This window comes from Antennarius striatus, chromosome 6 (assembly GCF_040054535.1).
Source record: "Antennarius striatus isolate MH-2024 chromosome 6, ASM4005453v1, whole genome shotgun sequence".
NCBI classification, from domain to species: Eukaryota; Metazoa; Chordata; class Actinopteri; order Lophiiformes; family Antennariidae; genus Antennarius; species Antennarius striatus.
This window is the reverse complement of record NC_090781.1, coordinates 10,034,994-10,058,048: the sequence shown is the minus strand read 5'-3', so window position 1 is coordinate 10,058,048 and position 23,055 is coordinate 10,034,994. Positions and strand designations below refer to the sequence as shown.

General features: G+C 38.2%; 2 protein-coding genes across 2 annotated transcripts; both read left to right on the top strand.

Moving 5' to 3' along the window:
• The first annotated feature begins 8,313 nt into the window (after positions 1-8,313).
• zpld1b (zona pellucida-like domain containing 1b) lies at positions 8,314-14,098 on the top strand. Its single transcript, XM_068316490.1, has 10 exons — positions 8,314-8,413; positions 10,002-10,222; positions 10,333-10,514; positions 10,882-10,954; positions 11,610-11,707; positions 12,028-12,108; positions 12,313-12,484; positions 12,578-12,683; positions 13,666-13,695; positions 13,932-14,098. The coding sequence occupies exons 1-10, from the start codon at positions 8,314-8,316 to the stop codon at positions 14,096-14,098; spliced, it is 1,230 nt and encodes a 409-aa protein (XP_068172591.1).
• A 3,468-nt stretch (positions 14,099-17,566) lies between these two features.
• Positions 17,567-22,115, top strand: si:ch211-229d2.5 (zona pellucida-like domain-containing protein 1). The gene is made up of 10 exons (XM_068316489.1): positions 17,567-17,663; positions 18,039-18,259; positions 18,443-18,627; positions 18,716-18,788; positions 18,890-18,987; positions 20,105-20,185; positions 20,494-20,662; positions 20,747-20,849; positions 21,775-21,795; positions 21,979-22,115. The coding sequence occupies exons 1-10, from the start codon at positions 17,567-17,569 to the stop codon at positions 22,113-22,115; spliced, it is 1,185 nt and encodes a 394-aa protein (XP_068172590.1).
• Positions 22,116-23,055: the final 940 nt, after the last annotated feature.

Sequence of the window (23,055 nt, the reverse complement as noted above, 5' to 3'; positions counted from 1 at the left end):
GAAAAAAGATCTTGGAGCAGATTAAGACCATTTACATTATTTGTAACGGGAAAAAAGTATTTTGAATTCAAACAAATCGGTATTCGAACAGGCTTCCAGAACGAATTATTGTTGGAAACCGAGGGTTGCCTGTATATAGACACACTGTACTATATGTGTGTGTATACTGTATATCTCCCCCACCTATATATTTGAATAAGCTCACTTGAATACCTCACGCTGTCACACTCTTTAACTCCACCCACTACCTGTCAATCAAGCGCCCAACCAATCACTGCGCATCTGCCAGAAGGAATCACGTGAACAAGAGCTCCTGAGAGCATTGTGGAATTAAATAAACAGTTGTCACGATAAAATATACTCTATTTTCTGTTTAATGTCCATTGACATATAATGCAAACACACTGTACACAAGAAAACAAACTTTTTGTTGTGTACAGTTTTGGCTGGCGTCTACCCGGAAGATGGGGCCCCTAGTAGAGTTAGCTCTGGTCTTCACATTTGTCCATGTCTCTCACTTACGGAGCCGTTTTGGCTCCGTCAAACACAGCGGTTTATATTCTTTGATTGTGACGGACCTCACGTTGTCGTGTTGGGGAACCCTGATGCTTTATTCACCAGGACTGAACTCACATAGTCAGCGTCTAACCGGATGGCTGGACCGTAACGCCTAAGCGGCCTTCGTCTTTGCATTCGTCCGGTGTGTGTGTGTGTGTGTGTGTGTGTGAGTGTGTGTGTGTGTGTGTGTGTGTGTGTTTGTGTGTGTGTGTGTGTGTGTGTGTATATATATAATATAAATACATACATACATACATACAGTACATACACACACATTTACTGCATGTATTTATAGATATATCTATATATACATGCAGTATATGTGTGTGTCTATATACTGTATACAGATATATAGACAGACAGACAGACAGACAGACAGACACATGCACACACACACACACACACACACACACACACACACACACACACACACACACACACACACACACACACACACACACACACACACACACACTACAGTGCAGTGGGTAGTACTATGGCCTCACAGCAAAAAGGTTGCAGGTTCAATTCCTTACTGTGTGGAGTTTGTAAGTTCTCTCTGTGTCTGTGTCGGTTCTCTCTGGGATCTCTTGCGCTGCCAACCTGTCTGGGGTATACCCCACCTCACCCTGTAGCAAGCTGGGATAAGCTCCAGCAACGCCTGACCCCTAGGTGGATGAGAGGCTGAAGACAATTCCAGTTGTCTCGTCTACAAAGAAACGATAGATCCATGGACTCACGCACTACCAGTCAAAAGTTTGGACACAAGTTCTTATTTATAATGGTTTTCATTCATTAATCCAACTTTTGATTAAGGATGTTGAGTTTTGAACTGCCAGGCTGGACCAAAGACGAGGTTTATGGATGTAGTGAAAGAGGACATGTAGTTAGTGTGAGAGAAGAGGATCCAGAAGACAGGGTTAGATGGAGGCAACTGATTCACTGCGGCCTCCCCTGAAGGGAAAATCCGAAAGGAAAAGAAGAATCCATCTTTTGATTATCTACTCAGGGATTCCCAAAGTGTGGTGCGCGAACTGCCGCTAGGGGGAGCGCGAGTGTAATGGCAGCTGAGCACCTTGAAATACATAAATAATTAAATTAATAATTTAAACACTTTTTAATGGAGGATTAACAGTTTAAATAATTAAATTCATTCACGCAAATCATTTGTAATTTTCAATTAAAAACTTTTGGGAAAATTTTAAAATAAATAAAAATTACCCAAAATGCACTTGGCTTTCTCCTAGCTACGTGCTAACTTGTTGTGATAGCAACAATAATAATACACCGAAATGCATAACTGGTTAAAAGCGGGCAGTCTGTCCGGTATTAAATCTGGGAGAAATGAAAGCGGGCAGGATACACTGGCCACAACTGAGAGCTGTGCAGTCTACCAGGCTGAAGCAATCGAGCAGGAAAAACACTTCATCGGGGGTAAAGAACACAATGAGACTCGTACTCGAAAGAGAAAATATGATGTTGAACTCGGGAATATGTTATCTTGATTCTTTGTGGCGGAGTACCATATTTGTTACCATTTAATAACTGTTACAGTTTGTTAAATAGGCCTATTTGTTACATAGTAATAACTGCTGTTCATCACACATCTGTAGTCGGCTCTCTCGGCCACCATTTTGACTTAAAATATTATTATTGTCATTTTTATATTGTTACTAATATTCTCCTCACCGTTTCTAAAGTGAGAGATCATTAGGCCCATTATTGCACAATCTATTCTGTGTTAACAGGAGCCTTTATTATTAAACTTGATACCTTCAGTATATGGCTATAAAGACTACGCCTTTTCTTTTTTCTTTTCATGTTTTGGTCATTGGGGGTCGGGAGGTAGAAGTGGGTGCGCAGACTGAAAAGTTTGGGAACTGCTGATCTACTTATTTGCATTGCGCATTGTGAGGTGGGGTACACAATGGATAAGATGCCAGCTCATTGCAGAGCCACACAAAACAAAAACATGAGACATGAGACAATCCATCCATCCATGCATCCATCCATGCATCCATCCATCCATGCATGCATCCATGCATCCATCCATCCATGCAAGCATCCATCCATCCATCTGTCTGTCCGTCTGTCCGTCCATGTGACCAACCTGACTTCTGACTAACACCACTGATTGTCCTAACCTCACTGAGAAGGCAAGAAAATCCACAAATGGAACATGACAAGGCTCACCTGGGAAGTGAAAACCATTTCAAGGTGACAATCTCACAAAAGGTCATTAAGAGAAGGCCAAGGGTTTGCACAGCTGTCATCAAAGCAAAGGGCATCTACTTAGCAGAAACGTATTAAGCGTTTATTCACAGTTTTTGTTCACTACGTAATTCCACTATTTTCTTCATATTTAATGTCTTCAGTTTGTGTCTAAAAGTAATAATAACAAAGAGACACCACTGAATGAGAAAGTGTGTCCAAACTTTTTCACTGTATGGTAGTGAATGAGTGTGGGTGTGGGTGTGTGTGTGTGCGTGTGTGTGTGTGCTTACAAAAAATTTTCTGCACAAGAAAACTTTACAATTTCTGCTTTTACTTTCATAAAAATCTTTTTCCAACTTTGGGTACATGATGATGCCAGATTTCTCTCCACAGTGCATCGTAAAACAAATCAGTAAAGCAAATCAGTAAAACAAATCAGACTGAATCCAAACATATTGCATATTGTCACCCTCTTAAAATAATTTCCTGTCATTTTTTTTACAAAAATTGTTTTTTTGACTGAATAATCTAAATGAACGACAAATGGTTCTGTTTTTTTCTGTTTCCTTAAACATCTGAAAAACATGAACTAGGCAATGCCTTGGTTGAACGGATACACCTTTGAACAATTAACATGTTGTGATGTACAATTATTTACAGTTCACAGTGACAGGTTGTCTTCTTGACTGTTCCTTATATAAAAATGATGCTGTCCTTTTTCTTAACCTGTCTGTGTTTAGAATTTATTCCCTGATTTTTATCTGTATTTTTGCTTCTTGTGTTCTGGCTTGGTAACCTAAATAGAATTCAATAGAATACGAAGCCAAAGTCAGATTTTCTTTCTGTTTGTGTATTGCAGTCTCATATTCCTCATATTCCTCCTTGGACAAAAAATTTACTCAACAAATATGTTGTTAGTCTTCAAATCAACTCAATTAAAACTATGATATTTTTATATTGTGATAAAGTGAATAGAAATTCATTGCGGTATTTGAATATCAATGACCTGGAACTACTTTCATATCGAGACTGCATCAGATGCAGGCATAAAGAAACTTTTTCACATGGTCAAAACACTTTTAAACCAGATACGTTTTGCCGTTGAGTTTGATTGCTTCGATATGCTTCCTTGGTATGTCCCAGCATGACATTTTAGAAAACACCATAATCGTTAAATAACCAGAGGCTTAACTGGTGCCTGAAGTAAACTAAAACAGAAAAAACCAGTCATTTTAATTTTAGATCTGTGTTAAGTTATAACTGTGTGGTGGATTTTTCAGTCATTGCAAAATTGAATTATATAAATAAAATTTTGTTGAGTGAACACAATTTAATGTTGACAAACAGCTTAAAATAAGCTCTGTTGATGAGGTTTGGGGATAAATTAAAACATATTAAGTATTATTAGATTATTAAATGTAGTGTACATTTTACTGAAGCTCATAGTTATTACTGAATACATTTATTAGACTGTCATCTATCAGTGACCAGAGCAGTAGCGTTCATCCATGGAGTTTCTGTGCAGTACCACAGGTTGAACACACGGGGGTAGTACAGCGCCACTAAAGATGACGTCTATACATTACAATGAACCCGAGCCCGAACTGACGCGCTTCATTATGTCTCTATGGGGCTAATTTAACACTGCATAGCTTTCTTTTAAGTGACCCAGTCAAGAATTCAAGTCAGTTTTTCCCTGCTGTAATTTGATACCAATGCTTTATTTTCCAGTTTAAAGACTAGTTCAAACCATTCATCCCACAGGCCAAGTCAATACCTCTTTCAGTAATATAAATTAGACACGCGTCACACCCTGGCCATACATTTTTTAACTTCATTAATAATATAAAATATTCATATGTCTTTTTTTTTAATTGAACATGAATGTGAACAGAGAAAAGTGCATTGCTCTGTTTTTAGTATTAAATTCCTCAGCCCAGTTGTGGACATAAAAACTATTTAGGACAAAGAGGTTCCTCTGAAGCTATCCTTGACAAGGTCATGGTGAAGGAAAAGCATTGTTTCTCACACGTTGTTCCCTTAATACAGGGTTGAGTTTCATACATAAACAATAAGTCAAGTCTGTTGTTTTCACTTCTCACCTGGGAATTTTCAGTTTCCAGCCCAACAAACAATGCATACAGAGATCTCTGCAAAAATCTTACCACTTTGATATGATGCTGGTTTATTTATTTTTTAACTCTGCTTTTTTCGATTGTCTGCATCAATTTTAATCGTCATTAAAATTAAATCAATATCATTATATTTTTCCTTTTTTCATCTTTATACTTTTTAGCTACCCGACAAACATCCATACCAACAAAAAACAATCTTTGAACCCAACAATTAGGCTTTGGTTGAATTGAATTAAAACAGCTTCTTGGCTTGTGGAGACATGACTCATGGGGATCAAACCACAGCTCAGTCTTTGTTGAGGGCTTCACTTTCCTGCCTGTGCTGAAACCAGTTTCAGATTACAGCCACGCTCTCACAGGATTTGTGATGCGGTGTTGATTGTGTGATTTAGACGTCCATTTGTTGAGCCTGGATTTCAGGTTGATCAGATGGAGACTGCTTTATCAGACAGATCTAAGTGCTGCAGTTGGTCGTGAGCCATTAAAAGTCTCTGAGCACAACGACCGGCAACGGGTGTTCATAAAGCTCGGGGGAGCTGTGGCTAGACATAGTGAGAATTACAAAGAGTTTCCTGCAACAGAACAGGTAAGTGTGAGTACACAATGTGAAGAAAGGGCAGATTTTCATGGATCTTGCTGTGAATTTAATGCAAAGTTGAAGTAGAAGCCTTTGAGCATTGCTGTATCCACACAGGTCTTTGTTTTCCTTATGTCTTCAGTTAAGTCTTGTGACAGGAGACCAGAAGTGGAGCACATGGCATCACGTTAGTAAAATAGGTCATTTGCTGGGTGGAAGTTGTAAAATAAGCAGGACAGTGACATGTTCATCGCATGTATTAATTTCATGTTTATGTGGTCACCCGATCCTGTTTGCTCTCAATGTGTGTGGCTCATATTTGATTTCAGCGCTACCTCATCACAGCATTCAGGTGAACAGCAGTGAATAACAAACAACAAACACCTGCAGACCACGTTTCTCACGCCTCCTCAGAGCCATCAGGTGCTGGCGAGGCTTTCAATCTGGATCTGACATGTGAGGATGCGGGATCAGTCTAAACCAAGTGACACACAAATTGTTGGAGGACAATGGTGTTATAAACAGAAAAAGGAACACATCAAAAATGTATTCTTACTTAAACAGCCTTTTTGCAAGGCATATATCCATTTATCTTATTCTGAAAGCTTTGACTCTACTGGGCCAGATCAACCTGCTTGGGGGGGGGGGGGGTAGGGGGGCAGTTGAGCAATAATGAGCTCGAGAGAAGGGAGCCCAGAACACCAGAGACACCCACTATGTATTTTTTAGACAAGAATAGCAGTCTTTCAAAAAAGACATTTAGACATATTTTAAAAAGCACAAATGTTAGAAAAACATTGGTAACTTTTTGGATCAATCCAAGCATCACAACAGAAGCCACGTTTCCACTAAACTGAACAGTTTTTCCCAGAAAACTGGCTAAATCAATCCAGATTACCTCGTGTTTCTGAGCCCAGGCTGTAAATCTAAGAGATTGAGCACACTGAGATGAACCAGTAAACCATCCAGGATCAGTGTGATTCAAACTGAATCCATGACAATAGAAAACATGATAGAAAAATCATGAATCGACAATTGACATTAATTGAGGAAATTAATGTGTATTTATATTTATCTAGTGTTGCAGTATTATTTCCTATTAACAATCTGGGAGAAGAGGATTCTGACGTACAGCTAACTGACAAGATTTATGGGACACAAGTGAAGCAGGGACCTCGTGAGACTGCACATGCACAACTGTGCACAATGAATCTGTTGGCTGCGTATTATTCTCTTGTTCTGAAGAAGAAAAGATAAGACAGAAATAAAGAATCATAAAAAATAATCAGTTTGCTACATAATCAATTATACTACTGCAAAAAAGACTCTTATTGATTACCACCAACAGTAAATGAGTCAGGAATCGTATTACTTTTCAGCTAATCAGTTCTTTTTATATTTCCTTTTTCCTTTTTTTTTGTGATATTTAATTATTCTTTTGAAATTCAAAGTCAGTATTAATTGAAAACAATTTTCAAAGATAAGGCTGACACCATTAAATGTTATTATTTTTTTATGTTTTGCCATCATCAAATAAGTCAAAAAGACCAAAACCAATTAGCTGATGTCTCTGCAAAGTATTCAGTGAGTCCAAAACAAAAAGGTGTGTCTTCTCCTCTGTGTCATAGAGTCTCATTCGTGTCTAAATAAAAGCATAAATGACTATGGGTGATGGATCTTTAATTACAATAATTATTTTAAGTACATCTCACAAAGTCATTATCATGCACCTAAATGTTTCATATGCAGCTAAAATACCTCTAGTGTAACACACTATACTTTCACGAGTAACATTTACTCCAAACTCAAATGTCAGGCTTTAAAATGAAAAAAAGCTGTCCATTTATGCAGTAGGAAATTAAGTGACACTTTCACCTTCTTCTTATGTAAGTTTAATACATTAATATTAGTTGTGACATGGACTGAAGTAAAATCAGCGGGGGATGTAACACAAAGGCATCCGGAGCTCGGCACACTACAGAAAACCTTTGCTCTAAGTGATGCCTTGTGCATCACAATTACCCACACACACCTGTGAGCTGACTTTTATGCTTGTGTCACTGTGGGCCGTGACAGCAGCCGATGACAGCTTAATCCCCAAGACGGGTCCCCCTTTCTGAGGCCTACCGTTTATTCGGGAGCTGACAGACAGAGATCAGACCAAGAGGAGACGAGTGGGAACCCTCCAGCTACGCTCAGGTTTCTGGGGGTTGTGAATAGATTTGTCCAGGTCATTCAGATTGAGGGAGTTTCCCATGTCCTTATCAGAGCACACACAGCAGACACACATTAGACTCATGCTGTGTTGGGGTTAGGTCCTTTTTGCCACTGACAACCACATGCCACAGTGTGGGACTTTTCTCTTGTCCCAAACAATGGGAGCAGATGATGGGGGGTGGGTGGGAATCCCAGGCAATTACTCTGAAGAAGGCAAAGAACAGGTAAACAGTTGTAGGAAAAATAGAGGTGGGGGTGAAGGGAGGGGAGCGGGGTAAAACGAGATGGAAAGAGGGGTGACCTCGGTTTATAAGGGTTAGGGTAATAGAGATTTTGGGCCGACACGAGCATCTGAGGTGCACAGGAAGCAGGATAACAAGGATTAGGGGGTCTGTGGAAAGAAGCTTGTATTACTCTGATAGAGGTCAGAGCGAGCGGCAGCAGAGGAATCTGTAAACATTGTTTTTCAACGTCTAATTTCAAGATAGGCGCCTTCTTTAAAAAACAAGAACAAAAACTAACAAAAACAAAAAAAAAACACCAGAGGAATGCGGCCAAAGCAATGTTGACCTTCTGAAGATGACAGCAGGCAAGCTTCTCTCAAGAGCTGAAATGACACACATGTGCTTCATCTTCCTGATGATGAGTAACACCGTTTCCACGCAGTTCAACGGGTACAACTGTGACGCCAGCTACCACAGCAGGTTTCCTGGTGAGAACACACAACTACAATCAATACGCTCTTAATGTTACCTAAAGGTGTGAATCATCGGCAGACTGTAAGATGCATGATTCATGATACTTCCAGCTAAAATGAGCTCCTTTTTGTTACAATTATCTCCTTGTATTAAGAACCTGTAACTAGTAAATTTACATTAATGGATGCTTAATAAAAGGGCTGTTTCACATGAACAAGGATAATATCATGTGACAAAGTGCTAATAATGGTTTATAGATGAATAAAATATTAATCTTTAGGTAAACTGTTAATATAAATGAACATTTTATGTCATCAAGTATATATAAGCTGTCAGTTGTGGATGTCTTGAGGGGAAAAAAATTTCATGTTAGCTTATGTTGTAATGTATTTAAAAAACACACATATATATATATATATATATATATATATATATATATATATAGAGAGAGAGAGAGAGAGAGAGAGAGAGAGAGAAAGATATAGATAGATAGATAGATAGATAGATAGATAGATAGATAGATAGATAGATAGATAGATAGATAGATAGATAGATAGATAGATAGATAGATAAATAGATAGATAGATAGATAGATAGATAGATAGATAGATAGATAGATAGATAGATAGATAGATAGATAGATAGATAGATAGATAGATAGATAGATAGATAGATAGATAGATAGATAGATAGATAGATAGATAGATAGATAGATAGATAGAGATAAAGATAGAGATATACACAGTTTTTATGGTGCTCCATTATATCAGACCACAAAGGTAGTTCACACTTTTGCTGGTTATCGTGTATTTTATCTGACAACTCCTTTACGTAAAGATGGATTGAACGGCAACATGGAAATACAGTTAGAACAGACAATTACATTTAAAATCTTTAGATCTTTATTGAGAAGGGGTATTGGAATAATCTTAATATTTGATTCTTTCTTGTAGAGAATACAGACAGGACAAACTTTGGACTGAGGTTATGGCCTGTGATCAATAATATTGCTTGACATGAAGTTAAGTGTAAAGGTTTTTGCTGCCTCTGTATGTTACAAGACGTTTGACCTCTGAGCTCCATCGGCTCTCTGATATTTATGTGAAATTCACATGTACTGGCCATCAGATCTCTTCTATATACCAGTAATATTGATGAATACTGACACCTGCATGTGTGACTGTTGCAGCGGTGTTTATGATTATGTTATTATGTAAAGGTTTCTTTGCACCCCTTACTGTAGCAAATAGCAAGTCTTTAAAGCCTGATTGGTGTAGATGTGGGCTCCTACAGGATAACCAACCCCGTTTCGTTAATGTGATGTTAGGAAATGCAGGTTTTATATACAGCAGTCCTCTGGACATCAAAGCCTGCAGCCAGACCAAAAGTTCACCTTCAATCTGCCACATTTTTGCTGAAATCTTTTTGAACATTTTACTTAATTGAACCAAAACCTCCATCGCACTTTACACGTGGGTGTGTTGGGACATCTTGGGTCTCAGCGTCACCTTAAAACATTTAAGAAGTGAACAGAAATTGTTGATTCAAGATTACAAACCTTTTTTTTAATTCATTCTTTTCCGTGATACCCTATTACTCCAGGTGAGAGGGACATCAGTGTGTATTGTGGGGTTCAGACAATCACCTTGAAGATCAACTTCTGTCCCGTTCTGTTCTCTGGTTACTCTGACACTGATTTGGCCTTGAACAGTCATCACAGTGATGGCCAGTGTCGGGGCTTCATCAACAACAACACATTCCCAGCTGTGGTGCTGTTCAGCATCAGTCTCAGCACTCTGGAGGCCTGTGGTAACAGCCTGGTGGTAAAGAATACACTGATACAATAGTATTCTTTTACTAAATACATTTTCATTGTATTGCTTTTTTTTTGGATCAACATATTTTAACATACATATGATATTTCTCTGTGCAGGTCAGCACAGTTTACGGAACCAACGCCTATGGAAACATGTCTGTAGTGCAAATTGGAAACGTCTCAGGTTATATTGACACCCCTGACCCCCCAGCTATAATCAGCTACCTTCCTGGTTTGTTGTATAAATTCAGTTGCAGCTACCCGCTGGAGTACCTGGTCAATAACTCACAGCTGGCATCGTAAGTCGTTTCCAAAATGATCTCTCAATGTCCAAAAAATCTGTCAACCCTCCACAAGTGGCTCAGTCGGTCCAATATGAAGCTTTGTTAATTCATGTAAGAGTGATTTGAGATTTGTTTGTTCTCCTGAACTCTGGAGGTAGATAAGCACCGGTGTTAAAAACATGAATGGGTTAATGTTGAACTTTTATCTATATATATTTTTTCACATAAATAAAATTTCAACTTTCACATAAATAAATAAATGTACTCCAGGGTTATCACTATATTAGACTGAATCAAATTCATTAAATCACATCTATGAAAGCAAACACCCGCCGAAGACGAATAATTAGCAGCGCTGTGAACGTGTTGCTTCTCTTCGCAGCTCCTCTGCTGCTGTATCTGTCAAGGACAACAACGGTACATTTGTGAGCACATTAAGTATGATTCTATACAATGTGAGTACACACACACACACACACACGCACGCACACACACACACACACACACACACACACACACACACACACACACACACAGAGCGAGAGAAAGAGAGACAGAGAGAGACTATAAGGTTCAGATATTCAACGATAATGACATTCTGTTAATCATTTTAAAATGTATAAGACAACATCAGTAAAAGTGTAATTTTTCTGCCTTATTAAATAATCTATAAGTGAAATCTGGTGTAGAATATCTTTTGTCTCTTTTAGGATTACTGTTTCTATGCGCTGACTCTGTCATGGGAAATAAAAGAACACAAGTTTTGTAGCAGTATTATTCAAAGTCAGAGATATTAATATCTCCTTTTTTTTAATTATTGTCAGCAAACTCCATGAAGAGCTCACAATAGATTGAATCCTCCTTCAACCCTAGCAAGGAAGTTTTTCTGCTTTAAAAAAAAAAAAGAAAGAAAGTATATTTCAGGACTGAGAACTTATTGAAGTTGTACCAGTTTGGACTTTTCAGTGAATTGCCTGACAAAAGCAAAAATGTAGAATATAGCCTTATCTCAAGTCTGAGTCTCTTTCCAGCCCATGTTAATTTAAATCTCATATTTTAAATGGAAAGCTCATCATTTTCTCTTTTAAACATTGACTTTATTCTGCCCAGGATTCAACATACAGCCAACCACTTTCCATTCCGATGACTGGACTGGCTCTGAAAACCAGAGTATTTGCTGCAGTGAAAGCCACAAACTTAGACAAACGGTACCAGATAGCATCCAATTATTTTCTATTGATTTTCTGATGTGATAAATCTTCTGCAGAGAAATTGCTCATATTGCATTTTATCTTTTGCCATTACAATAAATTCAACATGGAAGATATTTTGGTCCATGATGGCATTTTTCCCGCCATTGCTTTTACAGATTAAGTCCATGGAGTGGTTTGCCGACATTCATTCCACCATTATGTTATTGTGCTACATGAAGGCGCCAGTCTGCAGTAGATAAAGACCCGATCTGTTTTCCCTTGTGCAGCTGCATCTCTATCCTTCACCCCTCACTCATAGGTTTGTGTCTCTGCAGGTGGAACATCTTCATGGACTACTGTTACACAACCCCCTCAGGGAATCCTAATGATGAACTCCGCTATGACCTTTTCTTTGGGTAATCTTGCATCTTTCCTTCTCATCATGATAACTTGTAAGCCTCAAAATTGAGTCATTATGTATTCATTCTGACCAAATGGCCTATTCCAAATGAATGCTACTTTTTTTCCCCCCATCTCCACTATTTAACTTATATCTACATGGGAAATCTGTCACTTTCAGTGTGTGCAAATGCATGTATGTGTATCTGTGTTGTACACAGCTGCTACAAAGACACACAGACGACAGTTTTTGAGAATGGGAACAGTCAGATGGGACGCTTTTCCTTCGAGGTTTTCCGCTTCGTCAAACACAGACACCAGAAGATGTCGACAGTGTTTTTGCACTGCGTAACCAAGCTCTGCCGGGCAGATGACTGCATCATGCTCATCCCAGTCAGTGTAGAAAATATGACTCAGTTTCTGACTGCATATACAGTAGGTTACCTCACGTTTACGGGAACTGAAATCTAATGGTGTGATTGGCAGATTTGTGGTCGACGGCGCCGGCGGGATGATGAGGAAAGTTTAGATTCCCCACCAGCAGCATCTGGGAATGCCGTCATTACTGCAGGACCAATCATCACCAGGAGTGGTACGAACTATGTGTCTGTCAAAGGACTAGCTTGGATGAATCCTTTTCTTTGCTTCCTCATTGTAGAGCAAGTGTAGGAAAAGATAAATACCACTGGCATACCTTATACATACATACGAAGGTACAGGCAGCAGCTGTTTATCTTAAAATAGGGGAAACTGGTTCCCTCTTTAGCTAAAACCAAAATAAAACTCCTAAAAATATCAAATCAGTCTAATATTTAACATTTTTCCTTTGACGTTTGAGGTCATTTAAAGCCCATTACTACTGTAAATATAAAAGCAAGAGGATGAAGCGGTCAGGAAAATGAATGAATGAAACTCTGTAGATGATGCGCCAACAGGAAAGCTGAAAAGGCCACATGAAGTCCGACATCAGAGCACATTGTTCACCTAGTCTTATGTTATCTGAGTTATTTTGACATGACATGAAATTTTAATCTATGGGGTGTTAATGTTATGTCTTACAGACCGTTTCCATTAGGCTAAATCCTCCTGCTAAAGATAAATTTTAAACTTTAAAAATCCTAATATATCAGATTTGGATTGCGTGTGTGTTATTTTTTAGACAGAGCTAGCTTTTCACCTTATATCCAGCAATAATGCTAAGCTAACTAAGTGTCTTTACATTTTGTGTGTTGTGTGGCATTTGTTTCAAATAATGATCGTGTGTCCGTCGGACCCACACCATTAATGGAATTTTATCATGATATTCACAGCAATTCATGCCATTTACAACTGTAAATACAACATGTTTCGCTCTTAAATCCAGCTACAACACATTTACCAAGGTCTAGAATATTAATAAGGAGTAGCAGAAAGGCGGACGAGAAATAAATTCAAAACATGTTTTCGCCTGTTTATAGTTGTATTGGAAAAATGTGACAGCTTCTTAAATAGATGCATCAATATGTCCGCAGAGCCAATGAAGATAGTACTAACTTGGAAAAAATGTCCTAATTAACATTAACATTATGTTTCAGACGAAACTCCTGTCAACAACTCCCAACTTGGTAAGCTCCTGTTTGTGTGATGAAATGTTTCAAACGTTTTTTGAAATATGACACATGACATCCTGGGGATAAAGAAAGGGGATACTCATGAAAATTGATTTAAGGCAATAATAAAAAGTTTCCACTTCCACTCATTTATAAAGAAAGAAAAGCTCAGGTTTTCTTAGACATGTTAAGCCCATGTCAAAGAATATGCCTGTTCAAGTCTTTGTTTTTCTTGAACTTTCCCCCTGCAGCATCTGGAGACCCCTCCCAGTCGATGAATTCTTTGACCAGTGCTCTGATCTCAGGTGTGGTCATCCTGGGCGGAGTCAGTGTGGGCTTCTTCCTGCTTTCAGTCCATCTTGTGCAGAAGTCCCGCCATCCCACAAACACAAGCATTTGGAACCCCAGTCTTAAATAAATAAATATTTTCAGTGACATCTTGGGACTGTTGATATATGCAGTGTGTCATTCAAATGTATATACAGGTAGTCCTCAACATACAAACACAAAGTGCATCCAATAAAAACAGCCAGAGTCAGCTGTTGATGTAGACAATCCATTGTACGGTATTGTAGCATGTAGCATATAACCTACCATTGGACCAAAGGAAGTGGAGGAGGAGGGGGACGTTATTGTTGGTGAGAGGCAGAGTTGTCATCAGACGACTGTCACCACTACCACTATCTTCACTAGCCTTTGTTTTATCATCCATGATAAACAGTAGAGGATCCAAAGTACAAAGCCTGACATGCTGAGATGCTCACAGAGACAACAAACAAGAAGAAGAAGGGGAATTGAGCGTTGGAGACGCGCAAATACAGTAGTGCTGCTCGGTGGGGGTTGTGGCAGAAAGGGGAACTGCAGGACAATTGTCAGATATGGCAGCGAGCATGTGTATCTCCAAATGTTCGTAAATTGAATGTTAGTTGTGGACTACCTGTACTGGTTTTGTTTTTGTTTTGGGTGTTGTATTTATTGCCTTCAATACCTCATTTGTGTTATTCATAATTGTTTTATCACCACAGTGTTCATACAAATCATAACTCACGCATTAGGATCATGTTGAACTTTAGAACTTAATACAAAAGTCTAGGATGCCAACAAGCATCCGACTATAATTATGGCAGTTGTTTTTGTTTAGTTTTCTATATTTTACAAGTAACAGTTACATTTGATGAAAATTCCACATTTTTCTTAAAAATCTGCTTGCAAGTGAATAAAAGAAAAAAGCAAGTATAAACCATAACGTCAAGTGATGTGCATTATTTGTTTGTTCTCTAAATCTGTAACATTTATAGCATTATAATCCTCAATAATGTTATTATTTAAAGATGGCATGAAATAGGACATAGTGTGTGTTGAGAGTTTATTTTTCTAAGTTATGTTGTAAAAGTTGTGTACTTTTACTATTCCAAATTTATAAGCACCTTTAATGGTTAGCTTCATATGCAAAAATAAGAAACAAATATTCAACGAAAACTTCAAAAGCGCTAAGCTAATTTCATGTCCTACTTTCTTACAAAAAAGGTTTTACATGGTTTCCTCCTGTGTCCATCCTTTATGCTAAACTAAGCTCAAAGATATCTGCTAGAAATTATGGTGTTATTGATCTTTTTATCAAACATCTTTAAGAGTAAACCAAAGATGGATTGGTTCCCAATTCGATCTATTAATGTAAGAAAATACTTGAAAACACTTTATATGAAAGATCCTCTCACTCGCCTGTTGGGAAGCTTTGATATCCAAATAAGTTTGAGTTCAGACTGTTTTGTCATTTGTTGTTTCCAAGATATATGCTGCATTCAACCTCGCGATATACTGGTTATCTCGATTTGAGTGTTTAAAATCTGGAATAATGTGCAACATAGCCTGACATGTTCAGTGATTCTCACAATGATGTTCACACCAATAAGGCTCAAGAAAACTAATTCAAGAAATCCAACCTGACATGATTTCTCCAAATCCAGTCTTACATATTCTCTGTTTCTTAAATGTCATGAACACAACACAGCTCACATATGAGAACCAGAACTGCATAACAACATACAGACAAATGTGGCTGAAAATACAGTATTTTTTGAGTAAATAGAAATTTTACTTTCTCTTTAAATATCCTTTAAAAAGCCACGTTGGCAGTTTAAAAATTGTGTATTGCAATCCAACCAAAAAACATTTTTTTCTATGCTCATCATGAATTCAATATTCTCTTGATCAATATAAGATATTTATGTTGCAACCTGGCTGCTATTAAAGAAAACACAACTTACAAATGTCTCCGACTGTGTCATGACGTTCATATGTAGTTTCGCTTACTAATAAAAACAGTTCTCATTTAATTTCCTCCAGGATTCATCTGAGTTCTATTAGTTTATTTCAGTTTTTTAGTATTGGCACTTGCTGTGTCTGTGAGAGTTTTCAAAATGTCATCTAGTCAAGAGAAATAGAAAAATGATCAGGTACTGCCAGCACTGATTTGATGACTGCCAGAATTAATCTTTCAATTTTTGCCCTCTCAATATTTTTCAGACGACCAACGTAAATACGTATCAGCAGCAGCTGAGTCTCACGTGTCTGACTGAGGACCTGATTGTGCGAGCACACAGCTCTGGTGCATTAACATCTTTTAAGCACTCTGATCCCTGATTTCAACAGCTGTTGTGTGATGCATTCAGCGTGAACAATGACCACAGATAACTGAGATGAGAGGCCATCATCCAGCCTGTCACACGTCTATCAGTAATAGGTGATTAACCGTCTGTCCCGTAAAGGAAATTAGCCTTTTCTTCATTAGTCAAATAAAAAGCCAAAGAATATACAGTATATGAGGGTGTTTTTGTGGATAAAGGAACAAGAAGAGTCTCACTTTGTTGTTAGTGCACATGTCAGGACAATAATGACATGTTTCAAATGACACTGTTTCATGCATTAGACAAATGACTGAGGGGGACACCCTTTGTCTACCCTGACCCTGTTAAGAGCTCCTTTTCCCAGGTTGTTCACCTGACAAGATCAGATTTCCAACTGTCCTTCAAAAATTGTATATGACTTAAAACACATCCTTAGATTAAGTTCATGCTTAATGCTTTAGTGATTCAAGCATGCGGGAATTCGTATTTGATGCAAAGGCACAAAAAATCCTAAATACTGGGCCATTTATGAATCAAAAATAGTAAGTAATAATAGATATCAGCCTTGTCATTAAACAATGATTCCTTATTATGGAATGTCACTCATTTCCGAATACCAAAAGCTGTAATATGAATGGTCTTTATTGAAACTTGTTGAATGAATCATTCTGGTCATATTAAACCACCGAACACCACAGGGGAAAAGCCGACTTTCTTATCTCCACGTGAATACCGCAGGAAGCCCACTTACTCTTACTTTATTAAGTTTCATGGCACGTAAAGGAGTCTCATGCAGAAAAATCACAAAGCCTTGTGGACATTGTTAAAGCATGTATGTTGAAGGCAGCTGTGTTAGGTTTCATCATTGGCCTCCAGGTGAGAACCACAACACCTCAGCAACAAAACGTGAATTGTTTACATTAACTGTGTCTGCCCCACTAAAGTGACATTGACCCCCTTTTCCATCCAATCCTAAAACAGTATCATGACCACACAGCAGCCATGCTTATCATATATAAAAGAGCCCATCACCGTCCTGTCCTAAAACCAGCAGAGAGACTGCGGAGGTAAGAGCATGCGAGGATAAAAAGATTGACAGCTTTGGATTTAGGATTTTAATTTGGACCTTTATCGACAAAGTCACCTCAGTGGACTTACGGATGCCTTCTTCTTCTGAATTGTGCTGGATTTATCATGGCCTTCTGCATTTGACCTTGGTGTGTTTGCCTCAGCTTCTTCACAGAGGGCAGAGCAGTGAGATGGCTCTAGTCAGCTTCCTCGTCCTGACTTCCCTGTGCATTGTGGGCCGAGAGGCCCTGAGCTTATCTGACTGCGGGACATTTGCCAGACGACCAGGTTAGACACTCTTTGAAGCTCAAATGTTTGTTTTGGTATTAAGAGATTGATTTAATTTCAGATTTAGAGTATGAGGGTGATCATATTGAACTGAGATAATTTCATACATTTAATTAACAGATATAAAGAGAGATATCAGCATTGGTAAAATTGTGTTTACAGAAGAAGCACAGATATTGAAACAGGCAGGAATTATGAAATAATTCAATTTTAACACTTTTTAACTATTTCTTTTGAGATAATTTACACTCTTATCTTTGTATAACAACGTTTGCAGGTTTTCAATGCTTTCCCATTAAAATGCTTGAGTGCTGAAAGGTAGTTAAGATTAGCCTGTTTCTGATAAAGTGAATAATGTCATGTCATTACCATCAGAATACACCGATATCGCTGTGGTTTGTGGCACATCTGCCATTGACCTAGCAATTCAAATATGTCCGGTTATCTACACCGGGTACAACACGAGTTTGCTGATCCTCAACAACATGTGGCACAATGTGAACTGTCGGGGCAAGCTGGACACCTCAGTTGCTCCCCCTGTGCTGAGATTCAGCTTCCCCATCAGAGAGGGAAACGCCTGCGGAAGTCACTTCTTGGTGAGTTTTGCATCACTGAAAAGCCATAATTTAAAGTCATGAAGGATGAACGTGGGTCAATTTTTAGCACAATTTCTGATGTAAATGAGAAATTGTATCTTTCCTGTCTGCTGTATCAGCTACATTTACCATTTATTTATTTATTTATTTTTCAACTCATGCTACCATTAAATAATTCTGCAGACCACGAGTGCACCAGGGACGGGAATATTCTCTGACTTCTCCAACATCCAGTCGGTAAATGTCAGCGGGTCGGTCCAGTCCTTCGACCCCACCATAGGGATGATCACATATAACGCAGAGCTCAAGTATTACTATTCATGTGCTTATCCTCTGGAGTACCTTGTCAACAACACCCAGGTGGATGTGTAAGTTATAATATTTAGGTTAAGACATACATAAACCTTTCTGTCGTTGCACCTACTTGGTGTGATGACATTGTTTTCTTCTTTGTAGGTCGTCCTCCTCTATTGCTTTAAAGGACATCAATGGGAGCTTCATCAGTACTCTCAGCATGAGTTTGTACAAGGTGAAACTTATTATACTAATCCAAATTTCTTGGCACAGCATAAACTCTCATTTGAGAACATTACACTCATGTATAATGTTTGTGTTCTCATCCTCTGCCAGGACATAAATTACACCACACCCCTTGTCATTCCACCTTTGGGCATCGAGCTGAGAACAAATATATATGTTCAGGTGGTTGCATCCAACCTGACATCCCAGTAAGAACCATTAACACTATAAAACACCTACACTGTACAGACATATATATAAATATATGTCATAAATACATAAATATATGACATAAATACAGACATGGACCTGTATTTATCAAAGGATTACACTGAGGCGATGCTAAAGTGTAGCTAAATGAAGCTAAAAGCAAGTACTGTACTCTACATTTTACAAGCCTGAAGTATTTTACTTAAGTAAAATCCACTAAATACATCAAGTAAATGGTTACTTTTCTGAGTTTTTAAGCCCAAAACGTTATTACAGAAAGACATGTGAACCAGATGTTCCCTCATATCTGGGTCACATCTATTTCCATAATGCATATTCGAGGCCACTATTAACTGCTCAGAAAAAGACTTTTTCCCTCTAAACTATTCACACAGTTAATTGGATGTAAAATTATATCATATTTCATGAATGGAATGAGGCTTCGAGAAAAGAACCCGGACTTTGTGCGGCAGTTTTCCTTTGTTCTTCTTTTCTGCACCATTAGGTAATCACCTCATGACCTCTCATATTCATTTTGTGACCCTGTGATTGGCCCATCAGTCACCAGTCACAGGAGCTAGAATGACTCCTGTTGCTTTTATATATTTATTTATTTTTACACTTATTCCGTTCACTATTCTGTTCTGTACGCATGCAATAACAGAGAACCAGTCAATCAGGAACAGGAAATAAATCCTGCTGCACTACATTCAAAGGTGTTCTAAGACTGATGACTTTAAACTAACCAGGTCATTCAGATAAACTTTTATGGTGTATATACTATAATGTTTAATAGCTTGTAAACATCAGGAAAGGGAATCACCATATATGTAATGTTTGCAGGTTTTTAAGATAACCAACTTTCTCTCTTTGTTTGTTGAAGAAAAATTGAAGGTTGGAATTAATAGTTCGACTTCTAGCAGTTTGATAATTACAGGTCTGTGGTGTCCATTACACATGGATGAAGGGAAAGATGAGAGAATCTGTAGATTAAAAAAACTTTCTCTCCTGGTCTCCAACCTCACGGGTGTGTCTTAATAGATTATAAATTTGAGGATTCCACCTGTGACCTCGAGTCTCTGACTCGGTGCCGGGGACCTCATTCTCTCTCCACAGGTACTTTGTTCATCTGGACCGGTGCTACGCCTCGGTGGATCCATACCCATTCAACTCAACCCTCTTTAATCTGTTTGTCTCGTAAGTCATAAATCATATCAAGAAATTCCCTCAACTGCTTATATGAGCTAATTCTTCTAGTCCCACAAAGAGTGATTATGAGTTCCATCTTTCACTTCAGGAGTCCAGTTTTGAATTTTAACCTTTGCACAGACCTAAAGGCCTTTATTTAGTTCATTCAGTAACTGCAGCAAACCACCCCTTAATCCAAAGGGAGCCCTGATCTTGATTTTATCCCCCTACTTTTCTCCCATTAATACCTTTTATGTATGTATGTATCCATGTGATGTGTAAATGGGGCACTTGTGAGGTTCGCCTTCTATTGAAAGGTGCTCTATAGATCAGCTCACCACCATACTGGAGAACGGGGACAGCCAAAAGGCCCGCTTCTACTTCCCTGCTTTCCGCTTCATCGAGCAGCAGAATGAGTCCGTCTCCACCTACTATGTGCACTGCATCACCCGACTCTGTGAGAGCAGCACCTGCGGCATATTCAAGGCAGGCAGTCACGCATGCATTTCAAGCAGAAATCCACAGATCAGATTATGAACTTGTGTTTCTCCATCTGTTTTTGATCAACAGCAATGCAACAGGAAGAGAAGAAGCGTGCAGGACACAGTTGTCCCTGATAGCATCACGAAGCCTTCCGTTCTGACAGTGGCTATTAAGGCAAAGACAGAGAGCTGTATGTCAATGCATTTTCTACTGTGACTACTGAGAAACAACATCCACACATTATGTAATAATAGTAACAAGGAGGGGAGTACATTCATATATTCTATCTTTATTCATTAACACTGGGTAGAACCTTTCAAAAACAGAAACCACCAGCTCTCAGATAACCATCTGATAAGAACATCCATCCATCTGTCCATCCATCCATCATCCATCCGTCCATTCATATATTTACTTGTCCAGTCATCTCGTCTATAGCTGGTTATCTGGCTTTTGGGTTATGGGTCAGCTGGAGCTTATCTCAGCTGAACCGTTTGACTTGTTTTGTACTTTTCACTATTCACTCATTTGCTTGCCCTTGACAGTTAAATAAGAAGATACATAAATGCATAAAATGAATATGAATTAAGAAGCTACAACCTATCTATCCTAGCTAAGTCTAAGAGCTAGAGAAGTCTCTCAGGGGATGGCTGTGGTTCCGTATTTACCATTTTCTGCAATCTAAAGCTTATCCGGACAAAAAAAAAGATTAGAAAACATTTATACAGTTTTTATATCTCTATATATAAAATTTCAAAGCAAGTGTGTTAGTTAGTTAGTTAGTCAGTTAGTTATTCATTTATTTCAGGCAAGGCAAGGAAAAACAAAACAAAATTACCTAATTTTATTTTATTGCTTTTAAATTATACAAACTCATGTTGTGCTAGCTTACATCTGAAACATGGACTATAATGTAATGCATCCATTTTTCAAAAATAGCATGACTCCTGCCTGAGTAATCAACACTGAAATCCCTTACCACAACAGCTTGACGTTCTCTTCAGGTTTTACTCTTTCGTGATGTAATTTAATTTGTTTTTCCAATATTTGGCAAATGTAATATTCTGGATATAATCTGCACAATGAAATCCTGATTCTTTGTGTCTTTCTTGCAGCCATTCTCCCTAAAGAAGAGGGTAAGTATGTTACATATTAACTCAACAGCTTTGAGAAAAGCCATTCACGGTCACATTTAGAGTTTTTACTAATTAGTTTCCTCCACAAATAAAAGGCATTTCTTATCTGCAGTAAGTCATAATGTCTTCTGTTGTCAGCTGGAATTAAGCGTCACATTTTTTGTCACTCCCATTTATGCATAGGGCTGTCTGGTGGCAAGTCTGATGGCAGGGGCATATCTGTTGGCCTGGGAATTGCCGTGGCTGTCCTCATTGTGATAGGAGTGGCATCCATTTTGGTGGCAGCATCTTTCTATCGAAAGCTGAGGCAGTTAAGCTAGCAGGAGCCCATAAGTTTGATGAACAGAGGTCTTGCACAGGCTTAAATGACATAATGACTTTGACAGGTTGACATTCACATGCTGGTGGAGGTGCATAATATATGTTTGAAAGAACCTGCTGCACTCCATCATCCACTGATTAGAGCACTTAATGTTTCTTCCCAATCTTTCAGAGACCATTAAAACTTATGGAAAGTGAAGTTGAAATAATACAGCTACCATATATATGTACATGAATATGAATGACAGTGAAGTACACCCCTTGTAATATTTTCTAATTGCCTTTAAATGCTTTATCAGGCATCATAGTTTGTTTTGTGCTTGCGAGAGCTGATATTTTGCAAACATAGAAACACACATGAAAATAATATAAAACAAAAAATAACCTTGTAGATAAAACAAATTAGTATTCAGTCAGGATTTGTTGGATCATGTAGAAATCCTGTGGTGTCACATTAAAGGCAGCGATACTAAGAGAATGAATGAGTCCTTTTCATAATTTATTTACTGGGCAGAGTCGCGTTCAAGCCTCTGTTATATGTTTTAGCAACTTTTGGAATGAAATCTATGCCAGAAACTGTTCTCAGAAACCCGTGTATACCTCAAAAAGTGCATGATTGCTGCTGGGTATATTTGTGCCATTTTTTGTTCATGTCATGCATGCATTATTATTACTGTACTATTAAAGCTTGCATTTTAACAAACAAGAGACTGTCTGCACCCACCTGCAGTCCAAAGTTGTACTTCTTGATCATACCTGACACATGAAAAGGCTTTAGTTATCTGGGAATACAAAGAAATGAAAAACATTAATTCGTAAAGTGGAGTGTAACTGGCACTCAAATTTATATATTGTTATATAACCGTTGGAATGTAGCTCATGTACAAAGTAATGCTCAGTATGAATATTGGTATTCTGAATTTGTGCTGTCATGAGTTT

Bases quoted from the DNA above. Each gene is read 5' to 3' on its own strand.
- zpld1b (XM_068316490.1), top strand. From the start codon at position 8,314: ATGACACACATGTGCTTCATCTTCCTGATGATGAGTAACACCGTTTCC. The intron at 12,485-12,577 runs GTCAGTGTAGAA...TGTGATTGGCAG, and splicing joins ACTGCATCATGCTCATCCCA to ATTTGTGGTCGACGGCGCCG. The intron at 13,696-13,931 runs GTAAGCTCCTGT...TTCCCCCTGCAG, and splicing joins TGTCAACAACTCCCAACTTG to CATCTGGAGACCCCTCCCAG.
- si:ch211-229d2.5 (XM_068316489.1), top strand. From the start codon at position 17,567: ATGGCTCTAGTCAGCTTCCTCGTCCTGACTTCCCTGTGCATTGTGGGC. The intron at 18,628-18,715 runs GTAAGTTATAAT...TCTTCTTTGTAG, and splicing joins AACAACACCCAGGTGGATGT to GTCGTCCTCCTCTATTGCTT. The intron at 18,789-18,889 runs GTGAAACTTATT...ATCCTCTGCCAG, and splicing joins TCAGCATGAGTTTGTACAAG to GACATAAATTACACCACACC.